The following is a 16,990-nucleotide window of genomic DNA, read 5'->3' as shown; positions in this document are numbered from 1 at the left end:
TACATACATACATACATACATACATACACTAAAACAGACAGGTGAAATTTATATTATAGAAGATAAATCAAGTCCTGAAGATGACAGAGAATAATTACGCAAGAAATAAAAAGTCATATTAGCATAGACGAAATGCAGTTTGGTTTTATGTGAGGGCAAAGTACCACTAGTGTCATCTTCATCCTGAGACAAATGCAAGTACAGTATGTGAATAACCTTTGCATTTCTGAATATAGAAAAAGTGGTACTTGTACAGTTTAATCAACACATTAAAAAATGAAAATATCTAAAAAAAAAAAAAAAAAAAAAAAAGATCTTCGAAAAAAAATTTCACGTAATTTGATTGAGTAGTTTTTTTGTTTTTTTTTTTTACAGCGGCAAACACGTTTTTATGAGAGCACATTGAAGGTTGTCATCTTTGAATTTTTTGAATACGCGACTGGGAGATAACTCAGTTTAAAGTGCCAACACTTCCTCCTCCCCATCTTTAACACTAGCTTTTCTTCCTAAAAATCAAACCTTTTGCTCGGTATCATAAATTGTTTTTTTTCTGTAAAAAAAAAAAAAAAAAAACTATATGATGAAATTAAGTGACATTTTTTTTTTTTTTTGGAGAACTTCATTCCATAATGGATACGTACAATATAACGCTTTTTTTTTGTTTTTGTTTTTTTCGATATTTTCATTTTTTAATGTCTTGATTAAACTGTACAAGTACCAAAAAAGTTTTTGATCGAGTGCCAACAGAGATTGTCTGATAAGGCTTTGTATCAACTTGTGGCAAGTGAGTGGTTGATGAAGGTTGTTCAAGTAATGTAAAGAAATGCTCAAAGTTGTGTTAAAAGTAACAGCACATTTAGTTAAAAGTAACAGCACATTTAATGACAACTTTAATATCAAAGTAATAACACACTGGAAACAAGCCGCGTATGTGGGGTCCCCCTTCCACGAGTGAAAAATTTACTTTTTCCATGACTAATATTTGTGCAAAATTTTTTTTAAAAAGCCAAGGTATGGTTATTGAGAAAAGTGCAAACAAATAAACAATTTAGGGACAATTTTACCTCTAATAATGTCCCCGGGGGAGGGGGGGGAGACAACCAGAGTTATCCCAGAAAATCCGTTCTGGCAAAAATTTACTTTCACCATGACTAATGTTTGTGCAAAATTTCAAAAACTCCCGGAGAAAAGTGCGAACAAACGAATGGGAGTGAATCATAAGGTTCAATACCTCCTTTGTCGAGATGGGTGGGATGTGGTAGGGGTGGGGTGGTGGACAAAAATTGAAAGGACTTAAAATATCTTAACGGCATACACAGAAAGAGCTTAATGATACAAGAAAGAATCTTTTTAAATTTGACTAAAAATAAGGAAGTTATGACTATCTTTATGCCTTGCACGTTTGGATATTTTCCCTCTTTAAAACCATATGCATTTTGTCAGATTTTTTTTTTTTTTCACTACTTTTTCAGTAAAAATGTCATATCCTTCTTAAAACACAAGAACAAGCAACAAAATTTGACATTTAAATGAATTTTTAATAAAAATAAAAATTTTATGCAAGGAATCAGAATATGGCTGCGAAAATCTCCAGAAATTGATGGTTTCCAAGTAATCTGTAGTAAATGCATATAAATCTGCTGCAATACCTTAAAAATTCCGTATATGCATTAACAAAAGTTAGAGAATTAAAAAGTTAGATTGCAATATATTTTTTTCATGTACAAGAAACTGAAATCTAATGCTAGGACTGTTTTAAAACAAATACATTACAACATTTTTTAAATAATTTGCATAAATTATAGATTTTTCACAATTTCATTTCTATTGCAAGATTTACGAAAAACAAGCCAAGCATGCACGCTCCCCCTTCACGAGTGAAAAATTTACTTTCACCATGACTAATGTTTGTGCAAAATTTGAAAAAATATCCAAGACATGTTATTGAGAAAAGTGCAAACAGACGAAGGGGAGTAAATTACTAGGTCCAATCCCTCCTTTGTTGGTGGGACCAAAAATGTTTAATTGCTATAATTATCGGCTAATTTTGCAAATGTTAAGACTTAGATTTTAAACATTCAATTATCTTTTACTAGCAATACACATGAAAAAATTGAAATAGCTTGAAATATTTCAATATTGGTATGCATAGAAAGAGCTTGATGAGCTAAGAAAGAATCTTTTTAAATTTTTAAAATCTGATTAAAATTAAGGAAGTTATGGCTATTTTTGTGCCTCACACGTTTGGATATTTTTCCCTCTTTAAGACCATATGCGTTTCGTCACATTTTTTACACTACTTTTTCAGTAAAAATGTCATATCTTTGTTAAAACACAAGACTAAGAAATGAAATTTACCATATAAGTGTATTTTTGTACAAGGAATCAGAATATGCAACTGAAAATCTCCAAAAGTTTATGGTTTCCAAATAATCTGCAGTAAATGTGCATAAATATGCAGCAATTCCTTAAAAATGCCATGTATCCATAAACAGAAAAGAAGTTGGAGAACTCAAAGTTGAATTGTAATGTGCTTTATGTACAAAAAACTTAAATCTTAACATAAGACCATTTAAAAATGAATATATTGCAATATTTATTTGGTATTATTGTAGATTAACACCTTCTGTTTAACCCCACTCAACTCCTTCTGACCACCCCTCCAAAATGTGATTCTACCTTTTTAGGAAATTATGTATAAAATGCTATGAAAAACTTTAATGAAAGATAAACAAATTATTTTAGAATTGAATGTAAAATAATTTCCTAATATAGGTCATTCTAGCATTTTAGGGCAGTTAACTGGGTTTTTTTCTATGGGAAAATATGCATTTTTTTTATTTTTTTTAAGATGATTATGTGTAGTTTCAAGAGGGTTTCTATGCAATGAGAATATGGGGAGGGTTGCCATTCGGACTTTGAATTAATTGTAGGGGCTAAGGAAAATTATGTGTGAACATACTGAAAACTTGACAGAGACAAAGCTAACAAAAACAATATTAGAGGGGGGAGCGGTTAGTTTCACAAAAATTTAATGTAAAATAATTCACCATTTCCTGGCCATTCTAGCATTTTAGGACAGTTAACCAATTTATTTTTATGTGTATTTTTCTTTAAGGAAGGATCTATTTTTTGTTTGTTTGTTTTAGATGCTTGTATGTGGCTTACAGAGGTATTTTATTGGGGGGGGGGCTTGCCACTCGAACTTAGTGTTATTGTTAGGGTTAAAGAGTGTTTTAGGAATACGAACCGTTACTTCATTTTTGTTTTGTTGTCCTAACTGCAAAATGCCGTTTCCATTTCAAATAAATATTTTACAGAAAGTTTATATATATATATATGCGTGTGTGTGTGTATTCGACAGGTAAATAAGTCAGCAAATGTTATATTTAGTTTTAATTTAATAAGAAACTGCGTTGCGAAATTTCAAAGAAAATTCCATAAATTTGTTGATTTCTATTTTCGAGGTTGAAGGTGTTAATTCCATAGGCCGTTTATACTACGCTGGAGCAGGTTGTAAAAATATCTTTCGCTTAATAAGTAGGAAAAAAAAAATAACGAAATAAAAAGCTTCCTAATTGTAGTTTGATGTGTTTTCTTTTAAAATTTCAAGAATATTGATATAGATTTTGAGGGTTTGTATTACTATACACATAGATTCGAAAAAGTTGTCAAAAAACAAATATATAACAAATAAATGTTATCAAAAGCAAGTTACTTTTCTACCTAACTGGATAATTTTTTAGTGTTTTTATTTAATGTAACATGTTTATTCAGCTTGAAAACAGTGTTTACCGATGTTTTGGAAAATTTAAAATGGCGCCCGACTCTTGAAACAGTAAGTTTGTGGAAAAGAGTTAAAAATAAAAAAGTAGACAAAATACTGCTAGAAACTCGCTCAATATATGTTACCGTGACATAGGCTTACATATATTCGTTGAGTTTTTAACAGTATTTTGTATAGTTTTTTTTTATTTTTAACTCCTTTTCTCAAACTTACCATGTCAAAGAGAGTCGGGCCGGGCGCCATTTTTAATTTTCCAATACATCGGTAAACACTGTACGTTTTTCGAGCTGAATAAACATGTTACATTAAATAAAAACACTAGAAAATTACCCAGTTAGGTAGAAAAGTAACTTATCTTGCCTTTGATAACATTTATTTGTTATATATTTGTTTTTTGACAACTTTTTCGAATCTATGTATAAACGAAATTTTGATACTTATTTTGATTTTGAAAAAAAACATTTGTGGCTGTTCGCAGTAAAACATTGTTTTAATTCGCTGTTCAAAACTAATTTAAAGAATAAAAGTGCATGCAATCTACAAAAGTTTATTTTGTTTTTTTAACCATGTTTTTAAATTTGACGAGAAATGTGAGAAATTGCAACAGATTCATAATGCTGAATTGGTTGGGATTGTTGTTATTATACATTCTGAAAACCGAATAGTTCTAAACTAATGTTATTCTGATAACAAAATAGCTCTAATTAAAACATATAAGAACATTTATATTCATATTTTCATGTTTTTCTTAATTCGTTCTTGAATAAAAATTAAAGAACGCGTGTTGTTTACACTGTGCTATGGCTGATTCTACAGGCTGGAGCTGCTGCTGCTGCTGCTTCTAGTAATACTAACTTCATTTGACCAAATTCGAGAAATAGAAACAATTTTTTTCGGGTAGGTCCTTTTAAATTATCAATTACTGCGGTCCTACTCAACATAAAATAATACTTTTAATTGATAAAGATAGTAAAAAGATTGATTTACTTACTACTGGGTGTCCGAAGAATTTTTTTTTCAAAATGTTCGATACTCGTCATATTAAAGTCTTATTTTTAACACGACAAAAAAAGAAATGGTCAAAAATATTTCGGACACTTGACAGTATTAAGATTAACACCTCTACTGATTGGTTCCCAAATTTCATGATGAAATTCTTCATACAATCACGGTACGAACCTTTAGAAAACAGGGGGTGTCATTACAAAACCTTACCGAAAACACCATTTTGACGTTCACATTTTTATCACTTTATTTGCTTAAAACTCTTAAAATATATAATGTACATTCATATTTATTAATTCATTTGAAAGTATATTCATTTCCGAACAAAACAGTAGTAATTTGAAGACTTGAAGTGCTTTGGTTTAAAAAATATCGCTATTTTAGTAGAACTACCTTGAAATCTGTGATTATCCAAAGCGTTTTTTCGTTCGTGTGTATTACTACTTTTACATATGAAAATATAGGTAAAAGAGTGTTAGTACAAAATTACTTTGAATCTTTCACATTCTTTAGTAAAATTTACTTTTTTATTTTAATTTTTAAATAAAATCTAGAAATACACAATTTTAATCTATATTATTTACAATGAAAACTAAAAAAACTACCCTTCGCAATTGTTTTCGGCTTTGTCTTTTTTTCTCAATTTTTACACTATATTGATTTAACATGTTTTGCACGTTAACATGTAAAACAGATTTTAAAACTGAATATGAGGATGGACTCTTGTATTATTTAATGCCGAAACACAATACCTTGTAAGTGATTGCACGATACAATTCTCATCTGATCTGGAAGGAAGCCAACTTGAATTCAACCAATTCTACAAGGGAATTATTAAGTTTGTTTAAATATCATTTAATTGTGAAACAAAAATTATAATTAACCTGCATTTTGCTGTAATATAAAATATTATAGTTAATTATATTTCTTGAATTATTGAAAAAAAAAAAAAAAAAAAAAAAAATGAAAAATCCAATAGAAAATATCTCATCTATTGCATTTTCAATCTCATTTTTCCATGAGTCTTGCTCAGCAACATATGGCAGATGATGTAAACCGCCAGATTATACCGAGTGAACAGAAGTTAATACAAAAAATAAAAAATAAACAACCTACCATAAGGATTTCATGAAATTTACTGTTTTATCTTTATTTATTGTCAACTGTTCTTTTTTGTTGGTTTTTATTATTTTGTAGAAGGTGGAAGAGTCAAGGGAATATTGAATTCACAGTCGGTCCCAAACAGGGGTGTGGAGTGGAAGTCTTAGTTGGAGGGAGTCGGAGGTTTTAGCTGGAGTCAGAGTTGGATTTCTAAGAGTACTAGGAGTTGGAGTCAGAATGTTTTTATCCGATTCAGACTCCTTAAGTCCAATAAATTTTTTTTATTTTTTTTAAATTTTTTTATATGGTTTTCCTGTTTGGTCTTAACAGTTGCACAATTTAGCAGTTTTTGTATGGTTTTGCTTTTATTTTTGGAGACATATCATATTTTTTACTGTAATGCTTCTACTTCATCAAGATATTTCGGTCCATTCTACATTGGACAGCTGTTTTCGTTTTGGTTGTGACGTCACACAGGATCAATGAAAATCTATCTTTGAGTGAGATCACTGTGGATTACATCGGATAACAATCAGATTGTAATCTAAAAGTTATCCAGTTCCTGAATCGAACAGAATTTGGTAATTGAATTAGTCTGAGATTGATCTGGAATTAGAATCTTAACCCCCCCCCCAAAAAAAAACAGCCTAAATCAATAAGCCATCCATGCTACTATAGCCTTTTATAGCTTTTTCCTGTTTTTCCTTTTATCCTCTTTCCATAAAAGCAATATTATCTTTTAAAAAATTTCTTCTCTGTATAATATGTCTTTACTGCTCTCTTCTGATGAGAAGCGTTTGGCTTCGAAATGCCATGGCCTAAAGAGGTTTCCCTATCCCCAAATATTGTAATTCCTTTTGAACTGATAGCATAAAATTCAATTGTAAATTTTTTTATCTCTTTGTTAACTTATTCTATGAAGCTGGTTAAGTGTATATGTGAGCATATTTATCATACAAGTGAATGTTAAATGTAAAAAAATAATGTACATGAAAAGTATTTATAAAATGTTTGCTGAATAGGTGTGGGAGGCTGGTATATAGATATGCTGAATAGATTTGCACATAGGGGTCAAGGAGTCAGAGTCGGCATCCTAGGAATTCTAGGAGTCAGAGTTGGTCTTTTACCATCCGACTCCACAACCCTGGTCCCAAATTGCTTGCATAAAAGTTTGTGCCTCTTAAGATTTACAATTATGATTACAGATGACGTCCCAGAAGAGGCTCAGCCTGTGACTCTGGCTCAACACGTTCGTCACCGTCATCTCTATGGTTGATGATGGTGCTGCATGGGTGGATGCACGCCTTATAATTATACTAGCCTAGGCACCCGGTGTTGCCCAGATTGGAGGTGCGTGTTCAGCAAAAAAAAAAAAAAAAAAAGTGGTAGTAGGCAGGCAGGCTTTAACCCATGACGCGAAGGTGGAAAAGAAAGTGAAAAAAAATCTGACGTCTTACCGCTACTCCATGACACGACCGGAAGTCTAAAGCGTTCAAATTGAACGTAGTCAATCAAAAACAAAAGATGACTTGCAAAAATGGCGTTGCTTTTAAACCTCCAACGAAAGCAAATTAGACAACAAGGTTGTTTTTAATGGGGGAAGGACCAGCTCCCCCAAAAAGGGGGCACTCTGGCAGTATCCAAATAAATAGTAATTGTTTCAATATGAAAGGTTTCCCCGACATTGACCAAGGACCAATTACAGAACAGATACTACCCAGCCTTTCCAATAGTTTTGCTTTATTTATGAAAAAGACAAACTCACACTGAAGACAAAAGCACGGTGGGAATTTTGTTTAACTCGATCAAAAAAAAAAGATAGAGACAATGTCCATTTGCAAATCTGAGATATTATGATCTGGGAAGTATGCTAAAACTTCTCACGGAATCTAACCGACGCGAGAACCCCCACCAAAAAAGCCTTTTGTGGACATACACAAACGCTTGCGCCCATTTTGCCATTTATATAATAGACTAGCGGGGGGTACCCGGCGATGCCCGGGTGTCTTGAGGTAACTCAAAACTCCGGGGGAAGGGGGGGGGGTTGTTAAATAATAAAAAAAAATGTTTTGGTAAGTGAGTATGAGAATCGAACCCGTACCCTTGAGTTGGAAATTAATGTGTGAAAAAAAAAACCTGGCGACGTTAACCATTAGGCCACCGCGACATACAGCATACACAGGTTTGAATTTATTTATTTAACTATAAAAACAGGCGTGCGCAATAAAAGTTAACTCTGCTACTTCCATTTGACCTAATTAAGAAGGTCAAATAGAAGTCACGCAGCGTTTGGGTTTGTTTACCCAAATTTGACTGTTTTTTCCCCCAACAGATGTTGGGGAGGGAAAAGCAGCTCCCAATTGTCCAGATTGAATAGCAACTGTCTTATATACAAGATTGATCAAAGCTGATTGCTTCTGGCCATTTTTCCCAGCGAAATGCCAAGAACACTTCCATTTGAGTTTAGTTTCACTTTATTTATACTAAACACGCGAGAAGCCAAAATAGCAATTTTGTAAAAGTCGATGTAAATAAATCTAGATGCTATATGCGTTCTCAAATCCTACATATTATTATCTACGGCCTATATAAACAGTTCTAAGCAATAGTAACCCCCCCGGGAGCGTGTGCGAGAAAAGCCTTTTGAAGACATACACGAAATGGTCACACACATTTTGCCTTTTATATATATACTAGCAGGGCTACCCGGCGTTGCTCGGGACCGTATAAACAATGAAAAAACAAAAGCAGATATTGAACATATGTTTTATTCTTAGGGGAGAGGAATCTTTCATCTCAAGTTTTAGCGTTACAAACAAACATTTGTCTTTTATATATATAGATAATGACAGGTTTTTTGGGGGGCCCCCCTCGAAGATAACTGATCAGTTGACCAACTTCTAGTGGTCCGTTTGACGTGAAATTTCGATATTTGTCATCCGGGTGATGGGGCTTCGATATGATACCAAATTTGTTAAGTTTGGTTCCGTCTTTCAAAAGTTTTAGCGTTACAAACAAACATACATACATACATACACACAGACGTTTGGCTTTTATATATATAGAAGATAGACTAGCGGGGGTGGGGGATGTTTATAAATGAAAAAGAAAAAAGTTTTGCTAGGGAGGTAGGCTCGAACCTGAAGCCTTGAGGTGAATAGCTTGATAACTTACCACAATGCTACGAGAGCAGAGAAGTGATAATGGTTGAAATTAAACGTTTAAAAAAGCAGGTGGTTAAACGAACGTCAACATGTGGTTTTCTAGGTCAAACATCACGCCATAGAGAAATGAAATCACAGCGCAAATTTTGTAACATAAAAGTCGCTCAAATAAAAGATAGACGTGACCGTGTTTCGTAAATCGGAGATATTATAATCTAGGGCGTATATAAAAAGTTCTAAGAAACAATGAGCCTCCCCCCCTCCCCAAAAAAAGCCTTTGGCGGACATACAAAAAAAATGACCACACACATTTTCACTTTTATATTATAGATTTCTGATCATTGTTTTTTCAGAATTTTTATCTAGCCCTTTTTCACTTTTTAAACTGATTCAAGTAGCGTGTTCCACGTATCAGTCACTCGGCACAGGAAAGAGTACTTCCTCTTGATGAGTCTTGATTGATGCTTGAATAACTTCTTGAAATGTCCTCTTGTCACACTGTGTTCCCGCTCCACAAACGTTCTCAGTACATTCTTTATTATATTTCCCCACTCACTATCTCGTACGTTTCTTTCTTGTCTCCTCTTGATCTCCTATAAGATAATGTAGGGAAGTTTAATGTCCTTACTCTCTCCTCATATGGTTTATTGTTCATATCTGGTAGAAGTTTATTATGCCACTTAATAACTGCCATTCCATATTTAGATAAACTGAGTCCACTTCCTGTGTCTTAACTTTGCGTACTGAATTTTTGGAATACCCCACCCCCTCAATTCTAATGCCTACACAGAATTTTTTTCTCACATGATTTGCCAAAAGCCGATGCAAACACTGCCTGACGGGTGCTTGTTAAGGATAGAGTCGACAGATCAATTTTTTAAATATGTGGTTTTAAATAGAAACAACAGTACTTACTTCTCATGTTGAAACTAGTAATATATCCAAAAATTACGCAAATCCATCGAGTTGAACAACTGCTGTTGTGTTTTTAGTAAAATAAAATCTATCGCTATGGTATGAAACAGTATGTCAGCCATTAGTGGCAAAAAGGGAGATAAGTATGTCCCCTGTATTCGCAATCTTGACGCTCTTCCAACAAAAATTTGGCAAATGTGTATTTCAGCGGCTTAAATTCAAGTTTTACACGTGTGGGTGCTCAATTTGCATAAAATTCTTCATATCTTGGAAACTACTCGTTTGCTGGAATTTTAAACGTTATTTTCGTTTTCAACATCCTCAAAAACTTATAAATGTCTTAATTTTCCAAGTTTTTTTTCTATAGTGCGGAAAGTCGAATGTCTGCCCCCTTGCCGATCTTATATTCCCAATAGGCGTCGCTAGCAGTGTACCATTCAAAAACAAGACGGTGGGAAGTTTTTCTTCGATAAAATTTCTCATAATATTTTTCTTAAATAAAAAAAAAAACTACTTGATCGATTTACGTGATTTTTGGAATATGACATTTTCATGCTGTGACAAGTACGTACATTATAAAGATTTTTTTCAGATTTTTATAGTAAAAAAGATTACTAGTGGCCCATTTATAGACTTGCACCAAAAATTGACATGTCTTAACAAGCACCCTAAAATGTTTTTTTTACTCATCGGCTCGTTCTGATGTACCATGTATTGTATTTACGTTGTATTTGTTTTCTTTTGTTTGTTTGTTTGTTTGTTTACTAGTGCTTAGGAACAATGGCTAATATAGCAAAAAGGAATTTAAGAAAAAAAAAAAAAATGTTACCAAACGCAAGTTCTTTTTCTCAGTACTCGTTCTTCTTTGGGTTAGGAACAGAAATTTGTGCACCTGAACAATTGGCACCTCCCCCTTACAATTTCTTTTTCCTTTTCGTCTTTTTCAACTATTTCTGTGCATTATTATCGATAGGACACTAAGCCTAAAGATTAAAAAAAGAAAAAACAATATTTAAAGATTTGGAAGGGGGTTCAGTTTCACATTCAACTTCCTAATAAATCGCTTCCCCATTTTTAGAACCGATTTACAGCCTCGTTTTGACGTTGGCTCCTTCAGCCACGCCATTATTATTATTTTTTTTTTTCTTTGCGACTTTTTACTTTAAGAAAAGTTTGGTCTGTCGTCACCTTATCCTGTCATTATTTTATTATTTATTTACGACTTTTTAAGGTGCTTTTGCAGTTAACGACTCGCACTATTTTTTAAATATTATTTTCAAGTTAAATTCAAGTTTTACGATTTCTTTTTTATTAAATTGTTAGTTTACAAAGTACAAAATAGTTAGCAACCCCCCCCTTCTCATGTTAAATAATAGGTTTCTAAATAATAACGTTATTATTTCAGCGCGGGTTGTTAAATGCAAAAGTACCTTTTTTTAAGTAATTACTAGGGCTAGGACAACAGCAGATACTTGATGAGGAGTAGGGACTGCCAAAATTCACCACAGAATTACCCCACCCACCCTATATGTAACACGATGTAACTTTATTATAAATTAATATTATCAGTATAACTTTTGCACCATTTTAAAGAAGGGCAAAATAAACCAGTCATAATTTAAAACAATTTTTTTCATTGATCGAAAATGATGAAATTGCGAGACGAAAATCGTGTTTACATAATTGGCGCTTTAAAATAACGTTCCCATGTAGTAGACATTCCGAACGTGAAAACATACCCGTGTTTAATAGATCTAGCAAAAATCAACTAATGGTCAGATTTTTGTGAAAATTTCGATACTTATCCATTTTAGAATGAAATTACATATAAAATGCAGTTTCTGTAAAATATATGAGGGGAAATATTTTTTTAGTGCGTGCTCCCCCACCCCCATATTTATTTTTTCGAAATTCGAACAAAATATATTTAAATCTATTGAAATTTCTATTTATGAAACATAAGAGTTCATATAAGTAAAAAATATTTATTTTTTAAAAGTTTGAATACACATATTGAACAAAAATTTACCTGGAAGTTGCAATATTATTATATAAATTTAATATTGTTATGTTTTTTTTTTTTTTTTTTAAATAGCGTTTTTTTTTTTTTTTTTAATTAATATATACTATAATCAGTTGAATTGCCAAGAAAAAGAAACTTCTTAAACATTAATTTTTAAAAGATTAAAACGATTAAAATTCCATTATTTCAAAATGTTCCGTTATAACAGATTTTTAATTAATTGTGTTTAAATTTTTTTTAAATATTAAGTTTTTACATAAACATTGCTCTTGTCAGATATTTTATCGCCAGATTAAAACCGATTTGAAAATATTGCACAAACATTAAGCATTTTGTAGCCCCCCCCCCTCATAGTTTGTTCGTCTTTTTTTACCGAACAAAATATGGAAGCCGTAGGTAACCAAAAAAAAAGTCAGTAAACCGTATTTCATATTTAATATACAAATGTTTATAATATTATTAATTGTTAAACTGTGTAAATCTTAAAACCTAACAAAATTATAACAAAGATTAATTATTAATTGCAGTTTGAAGATAAACAAAGGTTTAAAAAAAAAATCATTAAGTCGCTTTTGCTTTTCCATAGTTCGTATAGTTAACCCAAGTCTGACGTCACGGGAACATGCGCTCCGTTTTTCAGTTTTGGGGATACCTAATGAGGAGTGTAAAAAATGAATATAATTAAGAAAGTGAAAAACAGATTGTCCGTTTCGATATCGAGAAGCGGAAAAATATCCGGAACGGTGAGTGGTGGGGGTGGGGAAATCATTTCGGTCTTAAAGCCGAAAAATATTTTTTGGGCCATGTTTTGGCTCTTTTTTCCTAAATGGGGAACAAGATGGTCGCCAGCAAAAACAATAGTGATTACGTTGGTTACTGAATGTCTTCAAATATGGATAATTACTTGTTTGCGCAAAAAATGAATGCGATAGTCGTTCTCAACGTACCCGGAAACCTTCAAAAGTCGACAAATTAAAGGTGAATGCCGAGGGGTCGGTAATACCCAAACGTTTGCGTAGGGTCCACCCTCAAGTACCCATGTTTTGACTCTCGAGTGTGTATCCGTTGATATATTATGTGGTTCTCGGTTGATTAACTGTGTCGGATATATACTCGAGAGTCAAAACAATGAAAGGAATATGCTGTTGTCATAGCCCTAGTGATTACATGTGAATTATTGTAATAATCCGTAGAAATAGTTGGGGGGGGGGATTTGCAAGGGGGTGCTGCTGAGTGTTCAGGCGCACCCGCACCCCATATGGGGCTATAATACTCGACTTTTGTGTAACAACTGTAATTCTATCCGTTAATTTAAAGGTTTTCATTTTACCATGGAGACTACTTGTCTCCGACATTATGTTTACATTGTAAACTTACACATTCGAAAATTATTTTTAAGCCTTTAACTTGTCAGAAAGTATTTTATTGCTAGCATTAAAGTCGGATAGTGGGGTTCACTTGTGTTAGAACTAAATAAAGAGTAGTTTTGGAAAAGAGACCCTATTCTAGAAAAGATTCTAACACCAAGCAAATGTACACACAATGCGTTTTATAGACTGGTGTGTTGCTGTATAGTAACTTTTTTAGAATAGAAAGAATTAAAACTTTTCAAATTTAAATTACCTTTACGGGGAGGAGATCTCGAACGTGAACGAGATCGACTTCGACGAGGCATTTTCTATCCTTCAGAAGTTTAACACAGTCTTAATTCAATCAAGGACTTTCAATTCTCAATGGCGGCCATGTTTAAATGTGGAGTTGAAAAAGTGAGTCTTGTTTCAGAACGAAAGGACTGTTTCGTATATATTAATTGAAATAATTGAATTAATTGCAATATTAATAAGGGAAACGTGTGTATTTAACTAATATATGTATTATTTTATTAGGCATTAAATTAATCTGTGGAATTACCAATATAAAAATAAAATAAAGCTAGCCTCATTTTCGTAATTATTATTATTATTATTATTATATGTTCGTTCGTCGTGTCATGTTATTTATCATTTCGGTTGTTGTACAGCATTCAACCTAATTTTGAAAAACAAATACAGAACGAATGTCATATTTAAAAAAAAAAAAAAACGACGTATAATGATCAATTGTTTTTCTCAAAAATGGCGTTTCTGCTTTATTAGAGCGAAATTGTCGAAAATCAAAACATTGAATTTTCAAGTAAAACCAATGATACCTACTTAAATTACGGGGGCCAAGATCAAAGTGTAGTATCTGATCTTCAGATGCTGCAAGCTATGACTAGCAAAGACCAGATGTGGGGGCAACCCCACATGCCTGACCTTTAACCAGCTCCCATTTCCCACCTCTCGGGAGCTGGCCCCCTTTTTCCCTTCCCCCTCCCTTCACTCCTCACATTAAAAATTGGCCTTGTGCCTAATTTGCTCGGTGGGGGAGCAAATAAATACCATCTGTTCTTCAGATGCTGCATTGCTGCACTTCCATTTCTTGTTCTCTTTCAGTGGAGGAGCACGAGCAGTCCTTCACGACTGAGGCAATTTTTTTGTTTTTGTACCTTTTCTCCACGTTAAAAAACGAGCCTCTGCCCCGTGAGGGATGCATTGTAAATAGGTACTTAAATTACGGGGGCAATGTTGTAAATGTCCACCAAAAAAAAAAATCTTTTTCTTGTCGATTACAAACTTAACTTTCAGATCTAAAAAAAAAAAAAAAAAAATGATATTTGTGCACGTTTGCCACCCTACTGAAATAATAACTTTGTTATTTTGAAAGCCATTCTTAACATGGTGAGAGTGTTTTGTAACTATTCTGTGCTACCTAACAATTTAAGAAAGAAAAAAAATATAGATATCGTGAAGCTTGAATTTAACCTGAAAAAAAAATAACTTAAAAAATAGGCTATTTTTTCAAAATACTTTGGTGCTTGTGCACTTTGACACCGCGCTATTTTAAATAGCGCAATGGCAAAGTGCACAAGTACCAAAATATTTTGAAAAAAAATGGGTAAATTTTTAGTTTACCGACCCCCCCCCCCTCGGTATTCATTTAATTTGTCGACTTAGACGGGTTTTCGGGTACGCTGAGAACGAATATCGCATTTATTTTTTGCGCAAACACGCAGTTATCCATATTTTAAGACATTCAGTATTCAACGTAATCCTTATCATTTTTAATAGTGGCCATCTTGTTTTCCACTAACGAAAAAACGCCAAAAGAAGCTAAATATGCCACATCTGACTGGAATTCCCCTCCCTCCCAACCACCGGCGTTGGCGCAAAAAAAAAAAAAAAAGGTTTATTGGAGGGGGAAGAAGTAAATTCCAAGAAATCTTGAGCGAAAGGAAAAAACGTAAAGAAAAGACCACAAATTAAAAACAGTATTTAGAGTAATATTTATTAAAATAAATTAAACGGTAAATATTACCTTTCGCTACAACAGAACACGGACCACCAATTTGTTTTTTTTTTTTTTAGGGATTGTGAGAAGTTTATATCTTACATCTCAATTTCCTGCAGAGGCAAAAGAATCCACAAATACAAAAGCGTTTCAAACTCAAAATTCATTCAAATGTAACAATGAAAGTTTATTGGTTCTGATATTGTTTATTTGCAAAACAGTGGTCCGATTTGCCCCCGTACGCATGGAGCCTGTAGCAGAAACAAATAGAACTCTTTTCTTGTGCGTCAGTGCCTCCCCTGACTGTGCGATATGGCACATACTGACCAATCAGAGGCATAGCGCAGGAATCTTCCTTACCCCCTTAAGGAACTATAACTGCTTCCGTCCTGGACAAGAAAAACTCTTCCCTTTTTCCAGCGAGACATCAAAGAGAGCAGACCTGTTTCCTCACTCTCTCTCTCTCTCTGCCTACATCGGTATCGACTGTCCCCACTTGGGAATAACTACCGGGCAAAGGCAGACAAGTTCTACCCCAGCTATATCTAAATGGCATCCTGCCTTAATCCAATAAACCTTTTCCTTGCAAGTTTTACGAAGTCGTTTGTTTGTTTATTCAGTAGCTTGTGTTGAAATATTTATTTTATTAGGGAGTGCCCGAAAAGCATTAACTCAACTCCCTAAAAGCCTTTAGTTCGAATTCCTATTGTCAGAATGTTAGTTCGTTGTTCCTCGTAAGGATCCATGAATGTTCATGGTAAACTCGGCGGGAGTGATGGCGCGTATAATTAGGCATAATGTGAGCTTCTTGGGACGCAAGATGAATTGAGATAAGATCCAATATTTGGTAAATAAACATGCAGAACAGTTCTTGAATGTCATCCTCAATTAGGATAAATTCAGCAGCATAAGTAGTCTCTGCTTGTAGAGATGTGGCCCTTCGTTCACCAACTCTTTGGTGCTCATGAAGGAATTGTCTTAGCTCCCTCGAGTGGCAGCTGCCGAGCTTTGTCTAGACTGAAAGAGAAAGCATGATACAAAAGCACGTCAAGTCAATCACCTGACACATTCAAATTTAAACCAATGACAGCCGACCACTTATGCGTGGGCGGACAAACAAGAAAAGATGGCTGCCGTATATGAAATTTCTCACAGGATATTCGATGTTGCTGGCCACAAATCTGATGATCAAATCCGTTGCAAATTTATGGTTTGCATGGTATTAAACCCTTTTAATTGATCTGAAAAAAAAAGTAAGTTTTCACGAGCGGTTTACAAAAGCATATTTTATGTTTTTCATTCTTTTTTGGGGGGAGAGGGGTTATTCAATTATAGAACTTGTGTAGTTTAACAGGTGCTTCTGCAGTTTAATTAAACATTTTTCCATGGAGGGGCAGGGGGCGGGTGTGTTATGGCACCAAAGCAAAAGCAGTTGAAGCTTACCTCGCCTTCATCGACAGTGAGGTGGACTTGGAAGAGGAGCTTGAGAAATTAAGACTCAGTACACTTTAGAAAGAAATAAAGCTGAAAACAAAACTGAAGAAAATAAAGGCCTGGAAAGAAGTGGCCTCATCAATGCTAGCGGAGATGAGGACCTAGTCATCTCTTCTTGTCACAGAGCAAGCC

The 16,990-nt window shown here is 33.6% G+C and overlaps 1 protein-coding gene across 3 annotated transcripts in view; it reads right to left on the bottom strand.

Moving 5' to 3' along the window:
- The window catches only part of LOC145283953 (uncharacterized), a 39,941-nt gene extending 26,166 nt beyond the window's left edge, over positions 1–13,775 (bottom strand). Inside the window, exons 1-2 of one of the 3 annotated variants that reach the window (XM_080133050.1) lie at positions 13,619–13,763; positions 5,545–5,612 (exon numbers count right to left, since the gene is read on the bottom strand). In XM_080133050.1, the coding sequence (XP_079989176.1) occupies positions 5,545–5,575 (31 nt within the window). In that variant the 5' untranslated portion in view covers positions 5,576–5,612; positions 13,619–13,763. Of the gene's footprint in view, positions 1–5,544; positions 5,613–10,801; positions 10,956–13,618 lie in introns of those variants that run through there. The other 2 variants (XM_080133051.1, XM_080133049.1) reach the window with 2 other exon arrangements.
- Positions 13,776–16,990: the final 3,215 nt, after the last annotated feature.

Source organism: Euprymna scolopes, chromosome 8, assembly GCF_053919585.1.
Source record: "Euprymna scolopes isolate OS-2025 chromosome 8, ASM5391958v1, whole genome shotgun sequence".
In the NCBI taxonomy this organism is placed as follows: domain Eukaryota; kingdom Metazoa; phylum Mollusca; class Cephalopoda; order Sepiida; family Sepiolidae; genus Euprymna; species Euprymna scolopes.
Note: the sequence above shows the minus strand (reverse complement) of the source record. Positions and strands in the feature narration are given on the sequence as shown.